Source organism: Dromiciops gliroides, chromosome 4 (assembly GCF_019393635.1).
Source record: "Dromiciops gliroides isolate mDroGli1 chromosome 4, mDroGli1.pri, whole genome shotgun sequence".
NCBI lineage: Eukaryota > Metazoa > Chordata > Mammalia > Microbiotheria > Microbiotheriidae > Dromiciops > Dromiciops gliroides.
Window position 1 is genome coordinate 126,429,040 of NC_057864.1, and position 27,416 is coordinate 126,456,455.

Here is a 27,416-nt window from a genome sequence, read left to right on the forward strand (position 1 = left end):
CTCATCTGTAAAAAGGGATGACTGTACTCACACAGCCTGCTTCACAGGGTTGTTGTACATTCTAAAACACTCTAGGAATATGAGCTAGTTTTTTGGGTTTTTTTTTTAAGTGAGCTATTATTAAAGGGAGCAACAGGAGGTCATCTAATCCATGCTCTACATGAAAAATGAATCCCCTCTGTAAACTATGCATCTAGTGGCCTAGCTTCAGTTTAAAGACTTTTTTTTTCAGGGCAATGGGCGTTAAGTGACTTGCCCGGGGTCACATAGCTAGTAAGTGTCAAGTGTCCGAGGCCAGATTTGAACTCAGGTATTCCTGAATCCAGGGTTGGTGCTTTATCCACTGTGCCACCTAGCTGTCCCCCAGTTTAAAGACTTTTAATGAAAGGGAGCCCACTCCACTTTGGGGCAGCTCTAATTGGTAGGAAGCTTTTCCTAACATCAAGCCATCTTTGCCACCTCAATCTGTTCCTCCCAATTCTAAGTGGCACAGTGGACAGAGAGATGGGTCTGGAATCAGGAAGGCCTGAGTGCAAATCCTGCCTCAGACACTTATTTTCTCTCTCTCTCTCTCTCTCTCTCTCTCTCTCTCTCTCTCTCTCTCTCTCTCTCTCTCTCTCTTTCTGGCAGGGCAATGAGGGTTAAGTGACTTCCCTGGGGTCACACAACTAGTAAGTGTCAAGTATCTGGAGCCATATTTAAACTCAGGTCCTCCTGAATCCAGGTCCAGTACTCTATCCACTGCACCACTTAGCTGCCCCCTCAGACACTTATTAGCTGTATCACCCTGGACAAGTCACTTAACCTTTCTCAGCCTCAGTTTTCTCATCTATAAAAAAAAGGATAATTAAAATACTTCACCTGTGAGGATCAAATGAGAGAACATGTATGAAATAATATATACTATGTAAATACTAGCAGTTTGTGCTTGGGTTATATCCTCCAGGAGAGGCATAAACTCCAGGAGGGCAGAGACCAAGACTTACCTAAACATCGTATCATATGCTTGACCAGTCACTATTTTTACTAAATTATAATGACTAGCTAAATTATAATTACATGGCTAAAAGTCCTGTAGGTATTGTGCCCCAAAGGAGAATTTCCCCTAAAGAAGAAGGAGGATCAAATAAGAAATTAAACAATTTAATTAGGACGATAATTGGGCCCTGGTGGGGGAGTTAGAACACTGGCACTAACAGTACTTTATGGGTCTTGTTCTCAGGAGATCTGCTCTGATCCTCAGTTTATTGTTGAAGGAGCGACCCGCACAGACATCTGTCAAGGAGCCCTAGGTAAGTGACCAAGAGACAGACCCACACAGAGTCCTAACTGTAGTGGGATCTCTTTTCTCCCTGACTTTACCAACTTTAAAGCTAGCACCTCAAGAGCCTTCCAACCTAATATTGCTTGTGTCCTGACAGTTTTTCTGTTTTAAAAGAGCCATGATTTGATCAATTTTTCCAATAACACAGATATCCATCCTCTACTAATGCCTTAGTAGACATTCTTCATGACCCTTCATGACTAACCCTCTGGAGATAGCCTCTCCAGAACTTGCTAGGCTGGGTCTCACATAGTCTATTGGTTAAGTGTTTCCAACTTGGTTGGCCTTGCCAGATCTTGCCTTCTACTATCACAGCTTTGAGAAATTGCAATAATTTCCACACCGCAGTGAGGTGTCAGAGTGGTCAAGACCTGCCAGCTGAGACATGGAATCATTGTGGGGAAGAAATGATGAGTGTGATGAATACAGAGAAGGATGGAGAGACTTACAATTTATGTGAACTGATCCAAGTAAACAGGCTAGGCAAACAATATACATAATGATGGATATAAAAAGGAAAAAACTACTAAAGAATCATGGGGAAGATAGATAAAGCATTTATTTGGTGCTTACTAGTGCTGTTGTTATTCAGGTCTGTCCAATTCTTCATACCCCTGTGGACCACAGCACACCAGTGCTGATTTTCTTGGCAAAGATAGTGGAATGGTTTGCTATTTCATTCTTCAGGTCATTTTACAGAAGAAGAAACTGAGGCAAACAGGTTTAAGTGACTTGCCCAGGGTCACACAGATAGTAAGTAGCTGAGGCCAGAATTAAACTCAAGTCTTCCTGACTCTAGGCAAAACACTTTATCCATTGAATCACCTAGCAGCCTCTAGTACTTGGCACTGTTAAATGCTGGAAATACAAATATAAACAAGCTAGAGAGACCCTGCCCTCTGGAAGCTTACATTCTAATGGGAGAAGATAATACATAAAGAGGAGATGGAAAGAGGAGAGTAGAGCGAATATGCCAGGCGTGGCGCAGAGATGGCCAGAATCCTAGCAATATAAGTCAGAGCTGACCTAGCGGAGTCCAGGCTGGTTCTAGAGATGGAGTTCAAGGTTCCAGTAGGGGAGGTGGAAGTGATGGGCCAAGTACAGAGTATGATGTGGAGATGGCCAGGAGGTGATTGCAAAATCTTAGAATTGGAAAGGATCTTAGAAGAGCAAGATTGCCTAGCAAATAGTGAGTACTTAAGTGTTTGTGACTTGAATGTGTAAAGCTAGTATAGCCTCAACTTACCTGGGGGGGAGGGGTTTCTAGGACCATAAAGTCACCAGAATCAGAGAACAGGAATCTGGGATGCTGGTGTTATAGAGAATCCTAACAGCTGAGCAAACAGAGCTCAACCCAGTACCAACAACATCACCACAGCCATCCCTCCCCTCTCTGGATTATCAGCCCAGTGAATGGGGCAAGTGACTCACTGCAGCAAAAGAGGAAACTGTGATGTGCCCTGATGAAAGGAAGTTAGTACGCCATTGGATCCATGGCTTTTACCACACAAGATCACCATGGTATCATAACAGCAGGGAAGTTGTTTATTGATCTAAGGGCAGATGTTATATTCATTGGAGAAAAAACAAATTCCATGGAGTAGTTGAATCGAAAAGCTTATCGAAAGCCCAGCTATTGGTAGGTTTGTTTCTGAATGTAATTCGCATTATGATTTTAATCTACAAAGAGCCTGAAGAGTAGACTGCTGCTGGAGCTTCTTCTGATAAAAGCCCTCCTCCGGTTGGAGCCATGGACATGCTAGGACTGGACATTCTCAGCTGTGGCTTCTTACGGCCATTGTTCAGAACACATGTGGAGTCTATTTATGGCAATAGGGATATGAATGAATGAAGTGCATTAATAACAAAAGACACCCATTTTTAGCCATTGGTATATTTAAAATACATCTTATTAATATTGTTTGTTTTTACAATTCCCAGATTTCCCCCTCTATTTCTCCCCTACCCCTTTCCAGAGTTTTCCCTTATAACAAAGGCATTTTTTAAATAAAAAAAAAGAGAAAGAGAACAAAATCATTAAAATACATTTTTTTAAAAACCTGATATTACATGCAATGTTCCTTCCCACCCAGGGACTCCAGCCTCAGCAAAGTAGCAGGGGGAAGTTTTTTCTCATATCCCTTTTTTGGGGCCAATCTTGTATTTTATAATTTTATAGCATTCAGTTTTAGTTCTTTAGTAGTGTGGGGTTTTTTTTTTCCTTTTTATATTCATCATTTTGTATATTTGTTTCCCTGGCCTGTTTACTTTGATGGGTTCACGTAAGTCATAAGTCTCTCCATCCTTCTTTGTATTCATCAAGCTCATCCTTTCTTACAGCACAATAATATTATGTTACATTTATGGCCTTGTTTAGATAGTCTTCTGTCAATGGGTATCTACTTTGTTTCTAGATTTCGCCACAATAAAAGTGCTGCCATAAATATTTTGTTACATATGAAACACTTCTTTTTGTCAATGACCTCCTTGGGGAATATGCTTCGCAGTGAAATCTCTGAATCAAAGGGTTGGGACATTTTAGTCATTGTATTTGCATAATTTCAAATCGTTTTTCAGAATAGTTGTAGCAATTCACAGCTCCACCAACAATGTATTATTATGCCTGCCTCTCCACAACACCTCCAATATTTACTGTTTCCATCTTTTGTCCTTGCTGCTTTGCTAGATGGAAGATGGAACCTGGGGATTATTTTGATTTGCATTTATCTTATTATTATTAAATTGCAGCATTCTTTCATATAGTTATTAATAGTTTGCAAATGAAAGAACTACATACATGTTCACATCCTTTGCCTTCTTTGCTGGGGAATTAGCCTTTTAGTTTTAACCTCCTCAATCAAATATTTTACCAAAACTGTTACACTCTCAGGTCCCACATCTTAGAAAGGGCATTGATTGAGAAAGTGGGAAATGACCAGAGGAGAGTCGTGAAGGGTCTTTATTCCATGCTATATGAAGATCATTTTAAGGAACTGGAAATATTTAGCTTTGAGAAGAGAGGACTAAGGGCAAGAGACAATCATGGCCTTCAGGTAATCGAAGGACTGTCTTGTGAAAGAAGAAATTAGACTTGTTCTGTTTGGCTCCAAACCGCAAAATTCACAGCGATGGATTGGAAGTTGCAAGAGGCAAATTTAGGTTTGAAGAGCTTCCTAACAATTTTTTGTTGTTGTGCAGTCATTTCAGTCATTTCCAACTCTGTGACTTTTTTTGGGGGGGGGGGGGTTCTTGTCAAAGATACTGGAGTGGTTTGCCATTTCCTTCTCCAGTTCATTTTACAGAAGAAAACATAGTTATGTGATTTGCCGAGGGTCACACAGATAGTAAGTGTCTGAGGCCAGATTTGAACTTAGGTTGACTCCAGACAGGGCATTCTCTCCACTGTACCACCTAGCTGCCCTACTTACCAATTAGAGCTGCCTAAAATTAGAATGGCCTACCTTAGTGGTTTCCCTCACTCTGCAGCCCACAGGTCTTCCCACAAAGTCTAAATGACCACCAGAACAACAACAACAAATGACAGCCACTTACCCAATACATTGCAAAGGGAATTTTTTTTAGGTATGCAATGAGTTACAAATTCTTGTTGATTCTACCTCCAACAAAATAGAATGGCTCTCTGCTGGCTTGGCTCTGTTCCCTTTTGTCCATTCCCAAGACCACCATCCTAGTTCAGGGCTTCAATGCATCTCATCTAGTTTGTTGAAATGGCCTCCAGTGAATTTCCCAGTTTTCAGTTTCTCCCTTCTCCAATCTCTCCTCCACACAAAGCTGCCAAAGTGATTTGTTTCCCAGGCATCAGTCTGCCCGTGGCACTCCCCTGCTCTGGAAGCCCTGGCGCCCTGCTCTGGACTGTTGTGTTTAAGCATTTTAAATGAGTGCTTTTAAAATGATCGGATTTTTAGTATAGTAATCTGAGATCATCAGGTGTTGTGATTTCATCTCTGTTGTGGAGAGCTGAGTCATCAGAATTCTCCTCCTTTCTTTTTACTGCCTCATTTATTATGAGCCACTTAAGATTGTAAACCAGACAATGCAGCCTCACACCAACAAATCCACGTGTTACAAATTGGACAACTTCTCTTGGTAATACATTAGCTTAAAATGAACATTTAAGGATAAGTAATTTTTATTGAGTATTCTCAGCACAAACAGAATTTATTCTGTCTCACAGGGGAAACTGGACTGTCAGATGATCATATATGAAATGGTGGCTAGAAAATAGGCATAGTAAGTGCTGGTCATATAAAGGTACCAAATACAAAGAATAGACTGACATATCATTTGGAACATTTCACCTGAACATAAAGGTATACTGAAAGCACTCCAATGTACTTGGTACATTTCCTGTGCTTTAAATGTGATTATTGTTCCATTAAAATCTTCATTTAAAATGATAATGGGGCAGCTAGATGGCACAGTGGTTAAAGCACTGGCCCTGGATTCAGGAGTACCTGAGTTCAAATCCGGCCTCAGACACTTGACACTTATTAGCTGTGTGACCCTGGGCAAGTCACTTAACCCCCCATTGCCTGCAAAAAACAAAACATTTAAAATGATAATAAAGGAGACAGCTAGGTGGCACAGTGGATAAAGCACCAGCCCTGGATTCAGTAGGACCTGAGTTCAAATCCAGCCTTAGACACTTGACATTTACTAGCTTAAGCAAGTCACTTAATTCTCATTGCCAAAAAAAAAAGATAAGAAGAAGCTCTAGTGGTTCTTTCTTGCCTTTATGATCAAATATTAACTCTTCTATTTGGCTTTTAAAACCTTTTACATTTCCCCTTCCTTCATCCTATTTTCCAGTTAAACTGGATTTTTTGGTACAGGACATTCTCTCCTCTATCTGGATGTCTTTGTAGAGGTTGTGCCCGGTGCCTAGATTATACTCCGTCTTTACTTCCCCCTCATTATCCCTAGCTTCCTTCAAAGCTCAACTCAAATGCTTCCTCCTACAGGTAGCCTATTCTGATTCCAGTTGCTAATAACTCTCTCCCCTCTCCCCTAAAATTATTTTATATTTAATTTTCCATATTGATGGTGTTTCCTTCCAGTAGAATGTAAGCCCCTTGGGAACAGGGAGAGTTTCATTTCTGTCTTTGTAATCCTGGGACCTAGCATAATTTCTGGCACATAGTAGGTGATCAACAAATGCTTGAGTGAATAAATGTCTAGAAGCTCCCCTCCCCCGTTGTCCCTTCCAACTCTGAAATTCTGTGAAAACGTCAGTATAGAAGTTTCATCTCTTTTCCTTGACACTGGAGGTGTTGACAATAATATTGACTTGTGTTTCTGTGGTGCTTTGAGGATTACAAGTGCTATTCTCTTGACCCTGCAAGGTAGATGGTGCAAGTGTTATTATCCCCATTTTATAGATGAGGATACTGAGACTCAGAAGAGTGAAGTGATTTGCCCCCCGCTAGCAGTTATTTAATGTTTCAAATACATCCTTTTCATCTGATCCCCACAATAGCCCTGGGAGGTCAGTGCTGATCTGGACCTGTGATTTCTTTAATATAAGGAATTCCCAGCTGAAGAAAGTCCCTTCACCAATGCACATCAATCAGCACTTCCTTTGCAACCCATAGTCTTAGACTGTTGCCTAGAGCTCTGAAAAAATGAAGTGATTTGCTCAGGGTGTCATATCTCCTATGGCTCAGAGGAAGCACTTGAAGCCAGGTCTCTCTGGCTCTGAGGAATATTCTCTAATCATGATGCCACATTGCCTCTCATGCTACATAGGCAGGTGCTATAGAATTATTATCCCCATTTTATACACAAGAAAACTGAGACTCAGGTACTGATGCTACAGCCCAGGTTTTTGGGTCCCAAGTCCAGTGCTCTTTTTGGGACACCAAGTAGAAATGTTATTACCAAGAAGGAGAACAGCATGTGGGAATGAGGGTCTAGCTAAATCACAAACTGATAACCCCCAAATAATTATTTCAGCCCAGATATTTTTGTTATTAAACTGAATATGCTGAGATTGAAGGAAGGAGGGGGACGAATTGTAACACCATGTGAAAATAAATAGAGTTGGTTTGGGGCTGAATGGTTGAAAAACGTTGTTTGTTTCCTTATTTGGGGAAGCCTGAAATACCAGAGCTCATTTTTAGCAGGAGAAAACAAGCCTCTATACATTCCTGAGCTCTCAGGCAATACCAACCTGGCAATGCGGTGTTCTGAGAATATCACTAAGTTGACAAAAATGGGGATCATAGATTTAGACCTTAGATAGACCTTCGAAGTAATCTAAAATTGGTCAATGTACTACTCCATCTTTGGCCCACTTAAGAGGCTGTACATGGAACAGAAGTTAGATTGATTGCCTGACTCAGCCCATCAGCCCCTGTCCTAGGTGATTTCCAGCAGAATGAAAAGAGAATCTTTTCAGCACATAGTCATGGAAAGGCCACTGAACTTTGAGTCAGAACCTGGGTTCAAGGTCTAGCTCCTTCCCCCAGCTGTGTGATGATAGTTGGTCATCATTTAATCTTCCTCTGAGCCTCAGCTTGCCTATCTGTAAAATGGAGGCAGTAACATTTGTATGACAGACTTTGCAGGGGAAGTAGATCAAGCATCCATGATTTCAGTGATGTGGGCTCTCTACATCAACACAGATTGAAGCCCTGGAGTCAGAAGACAATGGGTTCAAATTCCCTCCCACATCATCTGCATGACCATGTACAAGTCTCTTCATCTCTCTGGATTTCAGTTTCCGCATCTGGGAAATGAAGGAGTTGGATTTCTTTCTTTTCTTTTCGCGCTGGGCAATGAGGGTTAAGTGACTTGCCCAGAGTCACACAATTAGTAAGTGTTAAGTGTCTGAAACCAGATTTGAACTCAGGTCCTCTTGAATTCAGAGCCGGTGCTTTATCCACTGTGCCACCTAGCTGCCCCTGGGAGTTGGATTTGATGGCCTTGGAAGTCCCTTCTTACCTGATATATGTAATCCTATGGTCCCTCAGTGACTTGGTAAAATGGTTTTTAAGAGTTTTTTTTGTTGAGTCCTCTTTGAATTGTGCTTAACTCTTTGTGACCCTATTTGTGGTTCACTTGGTAAAGATACTGGAGTGGTTTGCCATTTCCTTCTCCAGCTCATTTTACAGATGAGGAAACTGAGGTAAACAGGGTTAAGTGATTTGCCCAGAGTCACACAACTAGTGTCTGAGGCTGGATTTGAACTCATGAAGAGGAATTTTCCTGACTCCAGGCTTCACATGCCACCTAGCATTCTTGACATTCCACCGTGCCACCTAGCTGTGGCTGAGAAATTCCCCACTCTGAAGCTAAGGTACAAATTTGGTTCAGCAGGCCCTCAGATGAAAGACAATCTGTCACCAGGCCCATAGTCAAAGCCTTTCCACCTTGGTAGAACCATCCAAAGCCTTTGTTCTCCTGGTAGACAGAGGGCTTGAGAATTTGAGGTCACCTCCCTGCCACAACAATGAGCCTGATTTTGAACATTAGTGGAGAAAAGAAAACACTTTGTAAACTGGGAAACTATATAAACACAAGCTAATGTTTCTTTGTGCTCTAAAGATGGCACCAAGGGAGGCAGCTAGGTGGCACAGTGGATAAACCACCGGCCCTGGATTCAGGAGGACCTGAGTTCAAATCCGACCTCAGACGCTTGACACTTACTAGCTGTGTGACCCTGGGCAAGTCACTTAACCTTCATTGCCCCACCAAAACAAAACAAAACAAAAGATGTCACCAAGAAGATCCCCTGAACCCTCAACTGAAAAAGAAGGATGTGAAATATTAAAGGCAAAATCGATTTCTTGATTTGATCCATATTGCCCTTGAAGTCCATGTAGGCTTGTTTAATATCAGTCAGCTCTTCTTCAGAACCAATGTACTTCTCTTCAAAGGTCTCACTTTCCTCTAAGGTTGTCTTTTTTTTTTTTTTTTGAGCAATGAGGGTTAAGTGACTTGCCCAGGGTCACACAGCTAGTAAGTTTCAAGCATCTGAGGCCGGATTTGAACTCTGGTCCTCCTGACTCCAGGGCCAGTGCTCTATCTACTGTGCCACCTAGCTGCCCCTACAAAATGGATTTCTTAAAGCTAATTGACTCTTTGTTCTATGGGTCCTTTATTTACATTAAAACAAGTTTTATTCATGTATTTTGCTTTTTTGCACCATACTAATTACAGTATATACTGGCCCCCTCTTTGAGCCTCCCTTGTAACAAGGAAATAGTTAAGCAAAGTCAATGGAAAACCCTGAACACATCTGACATATGCCACATTTCACACCCATCATCCCCCACCTCTGTACTATAGGAAGACAGGTAGTCACACACATCAGTCCTCTGGGGCTAAGATTGGTCAAGTACCATTATTCAGGGTTTGGCTTCATTTTAATGTTATCATGGCTATTGTGTATATCATTTTTCTGGTTCCTCTTCCTTCACTCTGCATCAGTTCATTCAAGTCTTTCTGTGGTTCTCTAAATTCCTCACATATGTCATTTCTGACAGCACTATAATACATCATCACAACTCACATACCAGTTTGTTCAGCCATTCACCACTTAGGCTTCCTTTTTGCATTTTTAGTTCATTCAGTGAATGTGGATGTGTTTGAAGGAACTGGGGATGTTTACCTGGAGAAAGGAAGACTAAGTTGAAATATGATAACTGTCTTTAAATATTTGAAGAACTACAGGCTTCTCTGGAGAGCAATTTGGAATTATGCCCAAAGGGCGATAAAGCTGTGCATACCCTTTGACCCAGCAATACCACTTTTGGGTCTTTTTCCCAAAGAAATCATGGAAGGGGGAAAGGGACCCACATGTACAAAAATATTTATAGCTGCTCTTTATGTGGTAGCAAGGAATTGGAAGTTGAGGGGGTGCCCATCAATTGGGGAATGGCTGGACAAGTTGTGGTATATGAATACAATGGAATACTATTGTGCTGTAAGAAACAATGAGCAGGAGGAGTTCAGAGAAACCTGGAGGGTCTTGCATGAGCTGATGATGAGTGAGATGAGCAGAACCAGAAGAACATTGTACACAGTATCATCAACATTGAGTATTGATCTACTGTGATGGACTATATTCTTCTCACCAATGCAGTGGTACAGAAGAGTTCCAGAGAACTCATGATGGAAGAGGATCTCCAAATCCAAGAAAAAAAAAAAGAACTGCAGAGTATAGATGCTGAATGAACTATACTATTTCTTTTGTTTTTGGTGCTGTTGGTTTTTTCTATTTTGAGGTTTTTCATCAGTGCTCTGATTTTTTCTCTTATAACATGACTAATGCAGAAATAGGATTAATGTTATTATGTGTGTATATATGTATATATGTGTGTGTGTATATAATGTATATATGTGTGTGTGTATATATGTGTGTATATATATATATATATATGTATATATATGTAAAACCTATATCGGATTACCTGCTGTCTAGGGGAGGGGGAAGGGAGGGGAGGGAGGGAGAAAAATCTGAAATTGTAAAGCTTGTATAAACAAAAGTTGAGAACTATCTTTACATGTAATGGAAAAAAATAAAATACTTTATTAATTTTAAAATTAAAAAAAAAAAAGAACTACAGGCTTCAAATCCCATCCCTAGTTGTGTGAATTTGAGCAAGTTGCTTAACCTCTCAGGTCCTCAGTCTCTAGCTCTATGATCCTTGTGATCTCATTTGATTCTCACATTAGCCCTGTGATGTAAAGTGCTTTTCTTATCTCCATTTTTCAGATGGGTAAACTGAGGTTCAAAGTGGTTAAGTGACTGATAGAGGAGAATAGGAAGAAGCAGAAGGCTCTGGGTGCCTGAGGCCAAGGAAGTAGGAAGGGGATTGAAGGGAAGGTAAAGAAGATGATCCAGGAGGAGCTAAAAACAAGCTTGCCTCCTTCACAGATTTGCCCCGATGCCCACCCATCCCCACTCCCATGAATGTGCCTGTAGAACCTGGTATAAAATGGGCTAAATAATGAGCCTGCCAGAAGGTGGGAACTATGGTCCAGCTAGGAGAAAGTCCCCTGTAGCATTGTCCTCTCTCCTGTTGGAATTTTTTTGGTTTCTTCCTGTTATTCTTAAAACATTTCCACTGCTAATAGGGGTGTGTGTGTGAGATCTTTCCCCTTACATCATAAGCTCCTTGAGAACAGAGACTTCTTTATCTTCTATTTATACAGGGTGTCCTGAAAGTCTTAATGCAGTTTTAAGTTTTAGTTAGGCCTGTGGACCAAGAATTAGATCTGCTTGCTCTGTTTGGTCCCAGAAGGCAGAATTAGGAGCCATGGGCAGAAGTTGCAAAGAAAAATATTTAGGCTTTCTATTAAAAAAAAAAATTCCTAACAATTAGAGTTGTCCAAAAGTGACTGGGCTACCCCAGAGAGGTCGTGGATCTCCCGTCTTTGGAAGTCTTTACCTTTAGTATCTTAAAACTGCACTAAGACCTCATCTATTCCCACTCTAGCACTTTGCAGGATGAATACTAAGGGACAGTGAAAAGTAGCCCCTTGGCTTAGTAGAGGAAGCTCTGGCCTGGGAGCCAGACAACACCAGTTCAGATCTGGATTCTAATGATTACTGTCATAAACCTCCCCCCAAACCTCGGTTTCCTTATGTGCAAAATGGGGATTAAAAAAAAAACCGTGCCCTATTTACATCCCAGGTTTGTTGTGAAGATGATAAGTGATAATATGTAAAACAGACTTCCCTTCCATACTCCCAGAAACGTTAACTGATAAATCCGAGGGCTAAGGAAAAATATATATACATACATATGTGTGTGTGTATACAGCCAGTCTGGCTTTTACTACATTGGCCAGGCCTGCTAAAGGGAACTGTTTTTGACAACTCATGGGTCATTCTCACTGCTGCCTGGGCACAGCTGCAGACACAGAGAACTTTCATCAGTCAGCAGAAAGTCTGACAGCACTAGGACTTGAAAGGCTCTTAGAACTCACCTGGCTGAATCCCTCATTTTATAGATGAGTTGGTTAACTGAGGCTCATACAGCTGCAGGGCCGCATAGTGAATGCAGAGGCCAAGGAGGGCAACCAGGATGCCTGTGTCATCTAATGGCACAGGGAATATTTGGACTGAAGGAAAGACCTGGACCGGGAGAAGAGAGGAGGGACACATCAGGTGTCTTCAAGTATTTGGACAAAGGCCTGTTATGTGTAGATTTGCTTTGTTTGGCCCCAGAGGGCAGAATTAAGAGCCATGGGCAGAAGTTGCAAAAGGAAACATTTAAGCTTTCTATTAGAAAATTTCCTAACAATTAGAGTTGTCCCAAAATGGTATGGGCTACCCAGAGAGGTGGTGGACTCCCTGCGCTTAGATATCTTTAAATAAAGTCTGAATGACCACATGTTGGGTATGTTACAGTGAGCATGCCTTTCAAATGTAGTTTGGGGTTTAGATCCCAGGTCTCTTCTAACTTTCAAATTTAGTGACTCTCTGAGTCCTCTTCCTGTAGCTCAGAGTTAGCTTAATTTTCTAAGATTCTGCAAGGCAGCCAGGCAATGGTTAATCCCAAATGAAACATCTGCCTGCTTTCCCAGAAGTTTTTGCTTTGGAGCTTCTCCAGATGAATTCAGCTCAGGTTACAGAAGCAAGCTAGCCAAGGACCACATGCGCAGTGCAGAAAATGGTTGTTGTGGAGAGTCAGCTCAGCAGAGAACAACTGTAGCTTCCGCCAGAGAAGTTAGAAATCAAGTCTTTACTCTTCCAGCCTGCACTGGCTCATTTTGCTGGGTGTATACACCTGACAGAGTGACATGACCCCAGTCAAATAGGGCTTTGGGATGATTACATAGCTCCACCCATACTGTTTTCCACATGAAAACAATACTGCAGGGCTGTATAAAGCCCTAGGTTGGGCACCTCTTCTTGTTGGCTATTTACATTGCTCTGCTGCTGCTCACACTGACCAAAGCTGCTTCTTGGGTCCTGAAAGATACCAAAATGTTCACTTCCTGTTACAATGGCAAGAGTGCTGAATCCACTTACTACCTGTGTGACCCTGGGAAAGTCATTTCTGACCTTTTCCATTCCTCAGTTTCTTCATCTGTCAAATGAAGTTGAACAGATCACCTCTAAAGTTCTTCCCAAATCAGTGATGGGGGGGGGGGGGCTGGGGGGGCTCTAACATCTCTTCCAGCTTTTAAATAGATGATTCTGTAACTTGTGGGAGTGGTTCAAGAGGATCCACCAGACAGAACCCTAGTGTTCTGATCTAGCTGTGCTATAGTGAAATGAGTACTGAGGTTAGAATCAGGTTAGATTGAATTGAAATTAAAGCCTGCCTGGATGACCTTGGACAAGTCACTTTAAGTTTTTCTTGTGTCTCTGTTTACTAGTCTATAAAATGAAAATGATAACACATATCCTACCTGATGCACAGGGCTATTGGAAGCCTATAACTCAGTAATGAATGTAAAACCATTTGGAAGCTATAAAATGCTATCCATATGCATTAGCTATTGTTGTTAGTGAAGGAGGCTATTGATGCTTTACCCTGAGTAGGCAAGTATTTCCTTGGCATTCCTAGATATCAACTACTCAGATTCTCCTCCCTTCCTCACCCCCAGTCAAAAGAAAAAAAAACATAATAATATTTAATGTAATTTTAAAATAATAACAAAGCAATAATAAAATAATTGATATTTACATGATACTCTAAGATTCATAATTCACACATTATTCTCAGTTGATCCTCATAACAACCCTGTGAGGTGAGTGCGAGAGGTATTTTTATTCCCATTTTACAGGTGAGAAAAGGGAGGCCAAGAAAAGATAACTTACCTGCCTGGGGCAGCTAGGTGGTGCAATGGATAGAGCACTGGCCCTGAAGTTGGGAGGACCTGAGTTCAAATCTCACCTCAGACACTTACTAGCTGTGTGACCCTGGGTAAGTCACTTAACCTCAATTGCCTTAAACACCCAGGGCCATCTCCATGCATCCTGATCTATAACTTGCCACTGGACCCAGATGGCTCTGGAGGAGAGAGTGAGATTGGTGACCTTGCACAGCCCTCCCTCTCTTAAATCCATTTCACTGCAAGCCATGACATCAACCTGTTGTGGTCATGGTCCTCTTTCAAGAACGAAGGACAGGGGCAGCTAGGTGGCGCAGTGGATAGAGCACCGGCCCTGGAGTCAGGAGTACCTGAGTTCAAATCTGGCCTCAGACACTTAACACTTACTAACTGTGTGACCCTGGGCAAGTCACTTAACTCCAATTGCCTCACTAAAAAATTAAATAAATAAATAAATAAACATTTAAAAAAAAAAAAAGAACGAAGGACAAACAACTTACTTGCCCAGCAATTAAAGCCATAGAAGGAAAAATGTGAATCCAGGTCTTTCTGCTTCCAAGTCCAGTACCATCTGCTAAGCTACTTCACTGCCACTGAGTACCATGGGTGGAAGGAAAGCAGTTGAGCTCCATTTGTATTAATTACCAAGAACTTGATACAAATCATGAGTAAAAAATGAGAACTGAGTACACTCATTTGCCAAATGCCCAGCAGATATTTTGAACCTTGAATCAAGGTTGAGGTTGAACCAAGCCAAAGTTGCTTGTGTTCTTTTGTTTTTCCAAAAACACATCTAATGACCCGGATAGAACTGGAACTTAACATACAAGGGTTTCCTGAGAATACTGGGCAGGGCAAAACCAGGACATCAAAATAATCCCTGAAATAAAATATCTGAAGCCCCAGAAACATAGGTGCAAAAATGATCTTCATTGGTCAGATTTTGTTAACACTTTAAGGTTTACAAAGGGCTTTCTTTCCTCACAACAATTCTGTGTAGTAAGGAGGACCAACAAATATCATCATCCCATTTTAGAACTGAGAAAACTAAGGCTTAAATAGGTTAAAGCCTGGCCAATCCCACATGACAAATATCTCAAGGCATCAAAACCCAAACCCCTCTGATCTAATCATCCTCTTCAGCACCTTCACCCTCCAATTAAAATGTGGCAAAAAGAAGTGAAGGAAACAGGGCTATCATAATATACATATTACAGATAAATATTCAGCATTGACATCAACATCAACCCCCTATTTCTTCCACTCCAGTTCAACAAGTTTTTCAGAGGAATAGTATTTAACAAGCTGATCTTATGCCCTTAGAGTTGGGGAAGAAGCAGATCTCTCCCCTACTCAGTGCCAGATGAGTTTAAGCCTTGACCCTCATACCTATTCCCTGTGTGACCTTGGGCAAATCACCTCACTTGCCTATACCTCAGTTTCCTCTGTAAAATATGGTGGTTATTCTAGATGGCTTCTGAGGTCCCTTCTAGCCCTAGAGCTGTAAGCCTATAAACTAAAGGCAGCTAGGCGGCACAGTAGATAGCGTGCTGGGGCTGGACTTAGGAAGGCCTGAGTACAAATCCAGACTTAGACACTTACTAACTTCATGACCCTGGGCAAGTCATTTAACCCCTGTCTGCCTCCCATTTCTTCAAATAAAAATGAATATTAATTAATATAAAATAAATATAAAAACCTCAGAGTTGTCATGAGTATCAAATGATATAATATCTGTTAAATCACTTAGCACAGGGCCTGGCACATAGTAGGTGCTTAATAAATGCTTTTTTTTTTTTTTAAACTTCCCTCTGTAAATCCACGGACATTTCTCAGTAGATTGATGTCCTCTAACCTCTCATAGGACAGAGAATTGAATTCCATATTAATGCCATTTCATTAAATTTATTTGCAACACTGGTTACTTTTTTTTTTTTTAGTGAGGCAATTGGGATTAAGTGACTTGCCCAGGGTCACACAGCTAGTAAGTGTTAAGTGTTTGAGGCCGGATTTGAACTCATGTCCTCCTGAATCCAGGGTCAGTGCTCTATCCACTGCGCCACCTAGCTGCCCCAACACTGGTTACTTTTGAGAGTGTTTTTCCTATTCAGCTGCCAAGATTTTTGTCCATCTTGGCCATTTCAATCCAACCAACATGAACTTAATGCTGACTATGTACAAGACACTGTGTTCAATGCTGGGACCTCCCCAAGTCTCAGTTTATTTGCTTATAATGACAAAGGGAGATTGAACTCAGTGCTCTCTAAGATCTGTTCCCAACTCTAAAATTCCTCAGTCTAAAATCAACTTATGCTCCTCTATCTCCAAATGCTTAGGAGCTGCCCCTCACCCTTTGCACCCTGCAGAGAGGGGTAGCTTTGCTTAGACCCCTCCTAACCCTACATGAAAACAGTGATATCTCCACTCCATTGTTTCCCCAGTCAGTCTCCTTAAGGAGAACAACCAAGAGTTAATGTGTCAAAACAGGATTCTAATGGGAAAAGAAGTCTGGAGGAAGAGCTGCCCACCTTCCTGAGACTTCAGAAAGGAACCAAGCATGTGACTGGAATGTTCTGGAACACCCTGGAGCTGGAGGGGAAAAATGTTAGAGATGCATTTATATAACAAATACAATCAATTTCTAGAATAATGAGATTTTGAGCCATAACAAAGCATTTTATTAAGCACTTACTTTGCATAAAGGCCTGTACTAAGTGCTGGGAATACAAAGAGAAAAGACAGTCCCTGCTCTCACTGACCTCACATTCTTATGAGGGAGACAGCACACACATGGAAGGTTTCAGCTCCAAGTCCGAGGTCAAAGGCCCCATGGTCCATAGGGTACAGTGGCAAAGCCGATGGCAATTCATCTTCTTTATTGTCATTTGCACCAATCAAAATCATATCAGATTCTGATGTTGAACCATGTGACTCTGCCAAGGACTTTAACATCCAAGACTTTCTTTTCTGAGTGTTCAATAGGTATGGCCTATGAGGATGATGGGCCAACACCTGGATTCTAAGGACTTGGGCTTGTAGCTTCCCATCCTTACTCCACATAACTCAGAGTTCTCTTCCTAAGGCTGAGAGAATCCTTTCCAGGCTTCACATAAAGACAAACAATTCAGTCAAACCAAGAAGTATTTATCAAGCTTCTACCTTGTGGTAGGTGCTGTGTGAGTTAAAGCCATGGAGGTAAAAAAAAATAATAGCTAACATTTAGATAGCACTTACTATGTGCCAGGCACAAATATCTCGTTTGATCCTTACAACAACCCTTCGAGGTAGGTGCTATTATTACCCCCATTTTACAGATGAGGAAACTGAGACAATTAGAGATTAAGTGACTTGCTCAGGGTCACAAAGCTAGCAAGTTTCTATCTGAGGCCAGAGGGAAACTCAGGTCTTTGAGACTCCAAGTTCAGCACCCTATCCACTGGACCACCTAGGACTGCAAAGTTTGTGATCTAGTTGGGGAGACATGAAAGGATAGCTAAAAGTAGCTACAAAGGCATGAAATGATGGCTCCTATCAGTTCCCTACATGAGAAATACTATAGGAATTCAGGTCACAGAGTGCAAGTCCCGGTAAGTGTGGCCAAGGAAGGCTTCATGAGGACAGTAAGATCCAAGTTGGTCCTTGAAATATGAGTAGGCTCTCAACAGACAAAGAAAGTACATGGGGGGAGCAAAGATATAGAGGTAAGACAATAATAGCTAGCATTTAAATAGCCCTTCAGTGTTTGCAAAGTGTTTTATGGATATTGTCTCATTTGATCCTCACATCAACCCGAAGTGCAATTATTATCCTCATTGCAGATGAGGAAATTGAGGCTGACACAGGTTGAGTTACTTGCCCAAGGTCACACAGCTAGTAAGGGTTAAGAAAAATGGGAGACTGGATCAGGGAACAGTGAGTACATAGTTTGTCAATACTGTAGGTTTATCCTAGGGCACCCATGATAGACAGGAAGGGAAAAGTAGGCTGGGGTCAAATTATGAAGGGCTTGAAATGCCTTGATAAGGAAGCAAGCTTTGATCCTGCAGGGGCTAGATCACCACTTAAGGTTTGGAGAAGGAAAGCGACATGATCAAAGCTTAGTCTAATCTTTCTGCCCCAATTTCTAGTTCCTTACCAGCAGGAAATAGTAGCAGGAAACCATATATGGTGAAAAAATGCCACTGTCCTCCATGCCTGCCCTTCTCAAAAGAGACAGCCTGGTATAAGGAAAAGGGGCTATAGTGTTAGATGCTCTGGGTTCAAATCCTGTGATAATCGCTTCACTTCAATGGGCATCAACTTCCTCCTCCATAAAATGAGGTAGTTACGTTTCTATCCATCTAAAAATACTCTAATTCCCTCCTCATGTTTCCTGTTCCCCGGTCACGCCTCCACAGCAGTTCAGGAACCCTTTAACTTCAAGAGAACACTAGGTTGTATCCCAACCCCCATATCCGTGCATTCCCCTGCCTTAGGGATCTTGGACCTCAAGCCACAAAATTAACCCCACTGCTCAGTGATTCAGTTTACCCAATGAGAATGGTGACGGTACAACTGTTTGCTTTCTTTCCCAAGGAGAGAAAGGATCTTGAGACTTTGTATCTGTAAAGTTGCCAGGAAAAAAAAACAACAACCTGTAACTCCCACCAGAATATAATCTACTGGAGAGCCGAGTTGGGTTTTGTGTTTGTATCCCCAGCATGGTGCTGGGCACATTGTAGGTTATTAGTAAATGATTATTTATCACAGCTGCTCTTCTGGTTTCCCCATCTCTCCAGGGCTCTGGTAGGAACAATCCCTTGGCATTCTCTCATGATTTATAACTAACAGACGTTAGAACTCATCTGATCCAACCTGCTCATTTTAAAAATGAGGATACTGAGGTTCAGGGAGTTTGACTCCCCCAAGGCCACTAGCTATTAAGTGGAAGGGCTGGGATTTGGACCCAGGTCCTCTGACTCCAAATTCAATGACTCTTTTTTTCAGGATTAACAACCTATCCCCTCATCCCCTGATCGCCTTAAAAAAAAAAAAAAAACCCTCCAAACTCTCAAAAGTCCATATTCTAGGGGCAGCTAGGAGGCACAGTGGATAGAGCACCAGCCCTGGAGTCAGGAGTACCTGAGTTCAAATCCGGCCTCAGACATTTAACACTTACTAGCTGTGTGACCCTGGGCAAGTCACTTAACCCCAATTGCCCCACAAAAAAAAATAAAAAGAAAAGGGGGGAAAAAAAGTCCATATTCTAATATCCCTCTTCTTTTGGTGGAGAGAGGAGGGGCAGAGGGGACAAATTGAGAAGGCTCAAGGGAGCTAGAGTAAAAATGCTGGAGTAAATGTCCTCCAGAGTGGGCATCCTATGTAAGCTATAATTTCTTAGTCCCCTGCTCCAACATTAAGTTTGTGTTTAAAGTTGCCAACTCCTGGAATTAGGAGGCTAGTATTAGAGAGAATGGAGTTTAGTTATCTATACAAAAAAGATTCCTTAACAGAAGCCCAATGAACATATATATCGCCAATTCTTGGTTTGGAGTGAATAGTAACTGTTATTATTAAGTAGCCACAAGCTCCTTTTTCTACTCTTTCTCCATCTTTGGGCTTTCATTGCTCTTTAGAAGTGGGGCCCAAAAACAAACTGGGGAAAAAAGAATCAATTCAGACAGTTTGCTAACTTTTAGTAGCTCAACTAACCAAACATTTGTTTAAGGAAAGAAACTATAGGTATTGTTTTAATGACATTTGGGAGTTGGCTTTGTACTTCCCCACTCAGGGATCTCTCTGCCACACCTTCATCATCACAGATAAATGGGATGGTAGAGAGTTCCTCTCTGAATATTTCTCTTTCAGATGGTAGATAAAGGGAGGTAGAATGTTTGCCCACATATGAGTAACAAGCATACAGGCCTTACTCAAACTGACGGTGTGGACTTCCTCCAGTCTAGGGCATTCTGAGAGGCCTCCCCTTCCAGCTCTGACTGATCAAGGGGCCCTATTGACAGAGGAATCCCTGCCCATGGGCCTCCCTTCCTGTCCCAAGTAGGAGAGTAGCTGTTTAGGAGTGTGGTTTGAGGTTCACAGGAGAGGCAGCTTTTGCCAACCCCCCAACCTATCTCCACTACTGTTCTGCCACAGTGCCTGAAATTTCACTCTGAGAGCCTTAGGCTAGATCTAGATAGGACTTTAGAGACCATCTAATATCCCCCCCCCCAAGAAGTAAAGTAGCTTACTAGCCCAACTTCATTTGGGAAATGAAAGCTGACATCTGTGTAGCCTTTTAGGGGTTTACAAATCTCTTTATGTATATTATCTAATTTGGTCCTCACAACAACTCTGTGAGGTCAGTGCGGTTATTTTCCCCACTTCACAGATGAGGAAACTGAGGCATAGCTCAGCCATGGGCACATTGCTAATGAGCATTAAGGGGGTGGAGAGGGAATCAAACCCAGGTCTTTCCTGACACCAAGTCCAGCACTCACAATGCCCTTGGGATCAAGGATGTAATGAATCCGCTCTGCTCTGGGCTCTATTCCTGATTCTCTGTGCTTTCTTCACCCTGGAAGTCCACACCATCCATTGGGTTCCCTTCCTCTGATTGGCTGGTTCCTCCAAGAACCGCGATTTTAAGGAAAGTGCCCAGGTCAGCCAAAGCTTCCTTCCTTTCCTGACCACTCCTGACTCTTCTGACTTTCTCCACCATGCCCCCTGGCTTCCCAGTACCTTTTCTCTCCCACCCCCCCCTTTTCACTTTCTTTTATGTGTTGTCTTCCTTCATTAGAATATAAACTTCTGGGGCAGCTAGATGGCGCAGTGGATAGAGCACCGGCCCTGGAGTCAGGAGGACCTGAGTTCAAATCCAGCCTCAGACACTTAACACTTACTAGCTGTGTGACCCTGGGCAAGTCACTTAACCCCCATTGCCTCACTAAAAAAAAAAAAGAATATAAACTTCTTGGGGACAGGGATTATCCCTCTTTCTGTTTGGTTTGTACTCCCAGGAATAAATGTCTCTTGTCTTAAGTGAGATAACAGGGGGTCTGGGCCAGGGGTGGCATCAACAAGGGAGGAGAAGGTGGGGGGGGCAGGGCAGGGAGGTGGAAGAGTGTCACATACCAAGGGTGCCACACACAGCTTCACCCCCTCAACAGTTCTGCTGAGGGTCAGCCTGGTTCCAGGCGCCTGAGAGGGCATCTCAACTTTGAATAAACAGTCAGAAAGAGGAGAAAACAACCCTGAGCTGCACTGCAGCATTTCCCAGATATTTGTTGGTGTGGGCAGGGATAGAAACCCTCCCACTAGCCCTGTGAGGACCTGCAGTAAAGGAGAAAGTGCTTTTTGGAAGCTGCTGTGAGTGCCTGGCAATATTGGAGCAGTTATCTGGCAAATGAACTTTCTGAACCAGGCACCTTGCCAGGACGCCCTTCAGAAGGCCTGGAGCTCATCTCAGTAGTGGGGGAAAGCACAGCCTGCTTGCCAAAGCCTTGGAATAGGAGGGCTCGGAAAGACTTCCTGGTGATAAAGCATCTTGCCTTTGGCGCCTCTCTGGGGGAGGCGCCTCCCTCCAACCCTCCCTGGGACTTTATTTAAAGATGAAAGGCCCCCCACGAAGACCAGCTGTCCTGGCTTTAGTGCTTTAGTGTTCAATTTGGGGCCACTGGACAAACAGCTCAGAAAAGCACCTCTCGCTCTTCTCTCTCTTCTCTCCCTTCTTTCCTCCTCTAGTCCACAGTAAAGGGGCCACTTGCCTCTTCATACCTATACTTATAGCAATAAGGCTATAGACTGAGGTTGGGGAATGGTGTCACCCCAGTAGGCAGTGCAGTACAGTGGGAAGAGCACTGGATTTGAATTCAAAGGACCTGGGCTTAAATATTGACTCTCAGCCACTTATTGCCTTTGTGATAGTGGACAAGTCTCTTAACCTCTCCTATGCAGTGAGGTAGCACAGTGGATAGATAGAGCACGAGACTGGGAGTTAGAAAGGCCTGACTTTATATATAGCCTCAGACCCTTACTAGCTATGTGACCCTGAACAAGTCACTTGACTTCTATCTGCCTCAGTTTCTTCATCTGTAAAATGGGAGGGTGGGAACAGCTAGGTGTCACAGTGGATAGAGTGCTGGGCCTAGAGTCAGGAAGACCTACTAGCTTTGTGACTCTAGGCAAGTCACTTAACCCTTTTTACCTCAGTTTCCTCACCTGTAAAATGAACTCGAAAAGGAAATGGCAAACCCCTCCAGCATCTTTGCCAAAAAAACCCAAATAGGGTCATAGTAAGACATGACTGAGAAACGACTGAACAACAAAATGCGGATGATAAAAACACCTACACCACAGGGTTGTTATAAAGATCAAATGAGACAATATTTGGAAAGTGCTTAGCACAGTGCCCGGCACTGTGCCCTCCTCATTTTACATACAGTGTGAAATGGGTCCTCAGATCACTTCTTAAAGGCAAATCCTATTGCAGGAGGCAAAGACCCTGGTACACCAGCACCTGTGCTGGAGTCCAGAACCAAGAGCTGGGATACAATGCATCCCATCTCACAGCTTCCTTTGTAGAAACTGTAATGTATCTTCTTAGTCTAGATCCAGGTAGATAGATTAAAAGCATACATACATATATTTATTAAGTTTTTACCATGTACCAGGTATTGTGCTATGTGCTGGTGACACAAATATGATCAAGAAAAAATGGTTCCTACCACCATTTTAATCAGGAAACCCCTTCCAGTGTCAAAGATCTATAGCTTATCTATAGCATTTTAAGACAACAAGCATTTAATGAGGGAAGAAGAATTTATTAAGCACTTACTATGTGTCAGGCACTGTGCTAAGCATTGGGGTTACAAATACAAGTGAAAAGAGACAGTTCCTGCTCCCAAGGAGCTTACCTTCCAATATGAGAAGACAACACACAAGAGGGAACTGAAAAGGGGAGGAGGGGGCAAAGGGGGAGTACCCCCATAGGGATAGATAGGGTGTTGAAATCCTGATGGTTTGAAACAGACCCAGGGTGGGAATGCTATTAGGCCATCCCAGGGCCCTCCTGAAAATGGAGACCCCAGGGAGGACCTCACCAATGGAAGGAGGAGGCTGGCCTTGGTGGAGAGACAGACATTACAGGGTGAGAAGGCAGCAGGGTAAATGGCTGCCCAGAGTGATGAGTCACCAGGTACTAAGAGAAGTCCCAGGGTGAGACAGCAGCAGAGAGAGATTATGGAAGTACAAAAAAAAAAAAAAAAAGGGAGAGCTGTCTGGTCTTAGAAAGGGCCTGGTGGGAGCAGCTAGATGGCACAGTGGTAAAACACCAGCCCTGGATTCAGGAGGACCTGAGTTCAAATCCGGCCTCAGAGACTTGACACTTACTAGCTGTGTGACTCTGGGCAAGTCACTTAACCCTCATTGCCCTGCAAAAAAAGAAAAGAAAAGAAAAGGGCCTGGCACCCTCAGACATTAAGTGATTTTTGTGACCTCTGCAGGGCTCAAATCCAGGCCTTCCTGACATCAAAACGGACCCTTTACCCACCACAGCCATACTGGTTTGCATTTTAATTAATTATTCCTGATAAATAGGAGAAAAGCTTAGTGTTAATGAACTATTAAAGGAATCTAGGTGCTTCCCGTGCCACCACATTTCATTGCTCTTCAGCAGAGCCCGTCACTGAACACTATTTATAACTCCATTCATAGAATAGGGAAGGCTTAAAGCCCTTCCTTTTTAATCTGATGAAGAGACTACATGTGTCTGGATTAGTGAGTCAAGTAAGGAAGACCTGTATCTCTGGCCCATTCTGACAAGTGATAACAAGAAGATGGATTTCACTGGGGAAAGTGAAGAGAAATTACATTTATGTAACGCCTACTATGTGCCAGGCGCTATGCCTGACTTTACATTCAGTCCTCACCAGGACCCTGCCAGATAGGAGCTATTGTTATTTACAGATAAGAAAAAGGAGACAAACTGAAGTTAAGTGACTTGCCCAGGGTCATTATAGCTAGTAAGGGTCTGAGGCCAGATTTCATCTTAGATCTTCCTGACTCCAAGCCCAGGGCTCTATCTCAGTTGCCTCCAGTGGCTACAGGTAACTTTAGATAAGGAAGCTCTCTCTACCAACACAAATCTGCACCTTCTCTACACCCTCAGATGTTCTTAGGGACTTATCTGGAATGTTGTCGTTAGGAGTGCTGTCCACAATCACATTGCCAATATACCTCAAAGGCAAGACTTGAACCGAGGACTCCCTTAGTGTGAGGCTGGCTGCCTAGCCATTCCCCAAGCCTGCCTTTTAAATCATAATCGTCTTTATTAATATGAATAATTTGAATGAATAACTCCAAACTCCTTGGTGATAGCAATATTAATAATAAGATTCCTCTCATTAGTGTCTTATCTACACAGCATCTTCACCATTTTCTCCTATGACTTCATTTATCCCTGCTCCATTTCCTCATCTGAGAACAGAGACTGTCTTTTATACTAAGTGTATAAGTACTAGCACAGCGTTTATGGGCATGATAAAACGGAGCATTTGATGTAGTGCTGGCAAGAGGGAGGGGGAGACAAGCTCCTGTGAGCCTATGGTGTGGGTTCCGATTCTAGCTCTGCTGCATACTATCTGTGTGCCTTTTTACAAGTCATTTAACAACCTCCCACCCCATCCCCACCCTTGTGCCTCAGTTTTCTTATCTGTGAAATGGGGATTTAAAATCCCCGTTCTGCCTTCCTCCTGGGTCTGTTGTGGGGATCAAAAGAGATGATGTCTGTAAAGTACTTTGTGAACCACAAAATGCTATGTAAATATTAGAAAAGAGAGAGAAGAGGCACACACATAGACTGAATTATATGTATTTTTCCTTTTGGAAAAGCCTCCAGAGGCAGTAGGCATTAGGACCAAAGCCACACTACCCTTGCTCTCTCTGACAGAGCCCAGGCCAGCAACCCCCCTCATCCTGCATACCCGGACTTGTGGACACAGTGCTGTGCTTCATGCATTGCCTCCATTCACAGAGCCTGGGGGTTGGGGGGGTGGGTAGGAGCTGGAATGACAGTTCTTTGGAAATTTACTGAATATCTCCCTTAAGTTAGAGGTCAAGGGACCTATTCATAAGCTATGTTTTGCAGCAACTTGTCCTCAGTGGAATCCCTGGGTGTGTCTCTTTCCTGCCCAGATCACATCTGAGGCTGTTTGTGGAGAGCCTGTATATCACTGGTGTACACAGGTGTAGTTTTCCTGGTAGCAGAAAGGAAGGTACCAAACTATTATTCCTAAAAATGGTGATCTGATCATTTACTTGCTTTCTGACACAAAAACCTTCAGTGGCTCCCTATTGCTTTCAATAGAAAATAGAATATTCTCAACCTGTCTGGAATGTGACTCCCACTTGCCTTTCCAGTCTTATCTCATATGACTTCCCTTCCTACAGTCTCTGATCCAGTCAAGCTACCCTGCCAGTTGTCACCCTACTATCTGATAGGCCATCTCCCATCACAGTACCTTTGTAGAAGCTGAGGTTTTCTCAACAATGATACTGAGTGGTTTTGCCATTTCTTTCTCCAATTCATTTTATAGATGAGGAAACTGAGGTAAACAGGGTGAAGTGATTTGCCCAAGTTCACACAGCTAATATATATCTAAGGCCAGATTTGAACTCAGGAAGATGAGTCTTCCTGACTAGAGGCCTAGAACTCTATCTACTGCACCCTCTAGTTCCCCCCTCAAGGTCATAGGCCCTGTGGGGGAAAAATTATGTTATTCCTTCTCAGAGTGGGACAGAGATTCATGACTTTACTTCCCCTGCTAATCCCAATCACAGGAATCATATGAAGCCCCTTCATTTTGGATAGCTCATAAAAAACCCAAACCCTCAATCCCTCTCTCTTCTAAAAATGGCTGGAGGGGCAGCTGGGTGGCACAGTGGATAAAGCACCAGCCCTGGATTCAGGAGTACCTGAGTTCAAATCTGGCCTCTGACACTTGACACTTACTAGCTGTGTGACCCTGGGCAAGTCACTTAACCCTCATTGTCTTGAAAAAAAAATGGCTGGAGTTGTAACTAGAGCAGTGACTGGCATTCTGGCTGTAGGTAGCAAAAGTTGGAAGATACCGGCTGTATTTATGTCATTTCGGTAGTGTTGGAGGGGCTAAGGAGGAGCCCAGGAAGGGTCCTAAGTCCTAGGACAAGGGCCCTGCCTCAACCAGAGCTCTCCTGGTGCTAGTAGGCTGGTATGGAGGATGGCAGGTTGTTTGCCCTTGACCTCTGATTTCATCAGCTCTCCAGATCTGCACTTTCTCTGCAGCTTAGTATTGGACACTTACTTGGGCCACTGAGAGATTAAGTGACTTGCCCAGGGTCACTTAGCCATCAGGCATCACAGAAAAGAACTGAACACAGGTCTTCCTAAATCCAAGTAACCACTACAGGCTCACACTGTCTCTTGCAGAGGGTGTGGTGAACAAGATCCAGACTTTTGCTCTACCTACAATTGATCCCCCAGGGGCTGTGTGTCAATAGTTTAAGTAGCTATAGTAGAGAGAATTCTGGACTTGGACTGGGAAAGACCCGATTTTGAATCCTGACTCAGACACTAGCTGCGTGGCCCTGGGCAAGGTATTTCACATTATTGGGCGTCTTGTTCCTTGTCTGTAAAATTAGGGCTTTGGACTTGATGGACTCTGAGACTCCTTGCTTGCTCTGAAGCTGTGATGCTGTTGCTCTGAAGTGATGGCAGAGGCTGGAAGTATGAAGGTTGCTAAGCTCCAGTTTACTGCTCTGCCTTAGCCTCAGAAAGACTTGGCCTGCCCCCACTACACACATACGGGTCCACATGCACCCAGCTGAGGCCTCCTGGCCCTCAGGCCACTTCAGTGATGAACTAGAGAGAAGGGAGTAGCCCAGCAGTCACCAGCTGGAATGGCAGGATGACAGCTGGGCTTCTCCCCGCTCTCTGTGTGCACAGCATTGGTCATAGAGGATGGGCTCACTGGCCGACCAGGCAAAAGAGGGTGGGCAGCCTGGCCCAGAGCAGTCAGAGGTGGCCAGGGATTACCTAGGCCTGGCAAAAGCCTTGACTAGCACTGGGGCTATTGAGCTTAAAGGCCAAATTCATGGACTTAGTTTTGGCTCCAGCAACAAAAGTCAGGGCAGGAAAATTGGCCTCATCCTAGGTTTGAGTCACAGGGAGTCTCCCAAACTAGGTATATGTGTTATCTGGGATTTTTATTCTTAATGTTTTATTCATCTCTTTCGTATTTAAAAGGTATCCCCTCTACTCTCTCAG

The 27,416-nt window shown here is 43.0% G+C and overlaps 1 protein-coding gene across 1 annotated transcript in view; it reads left to right on the forward strand.

Moving 5' to 3' along the window:
* CAPN2 (calpain 2) overlaps positions 1-27,416 on the forward strand; it is a 90,730-nt gene that overhangs the window by 10,161 nt on the left and 53,153 nt on the right. Inside the window, exon 2 of the mRNA XM_044002613.1 lies at positions 1,223-1,292. Within this exon, the coding sequence (XP_043858548.1) occupies positions 1,223-1,292 (70 nt within the window). The remainder of the gene's footprint in view (positions 1-1,222; positions 1,293-27,416) is intronic.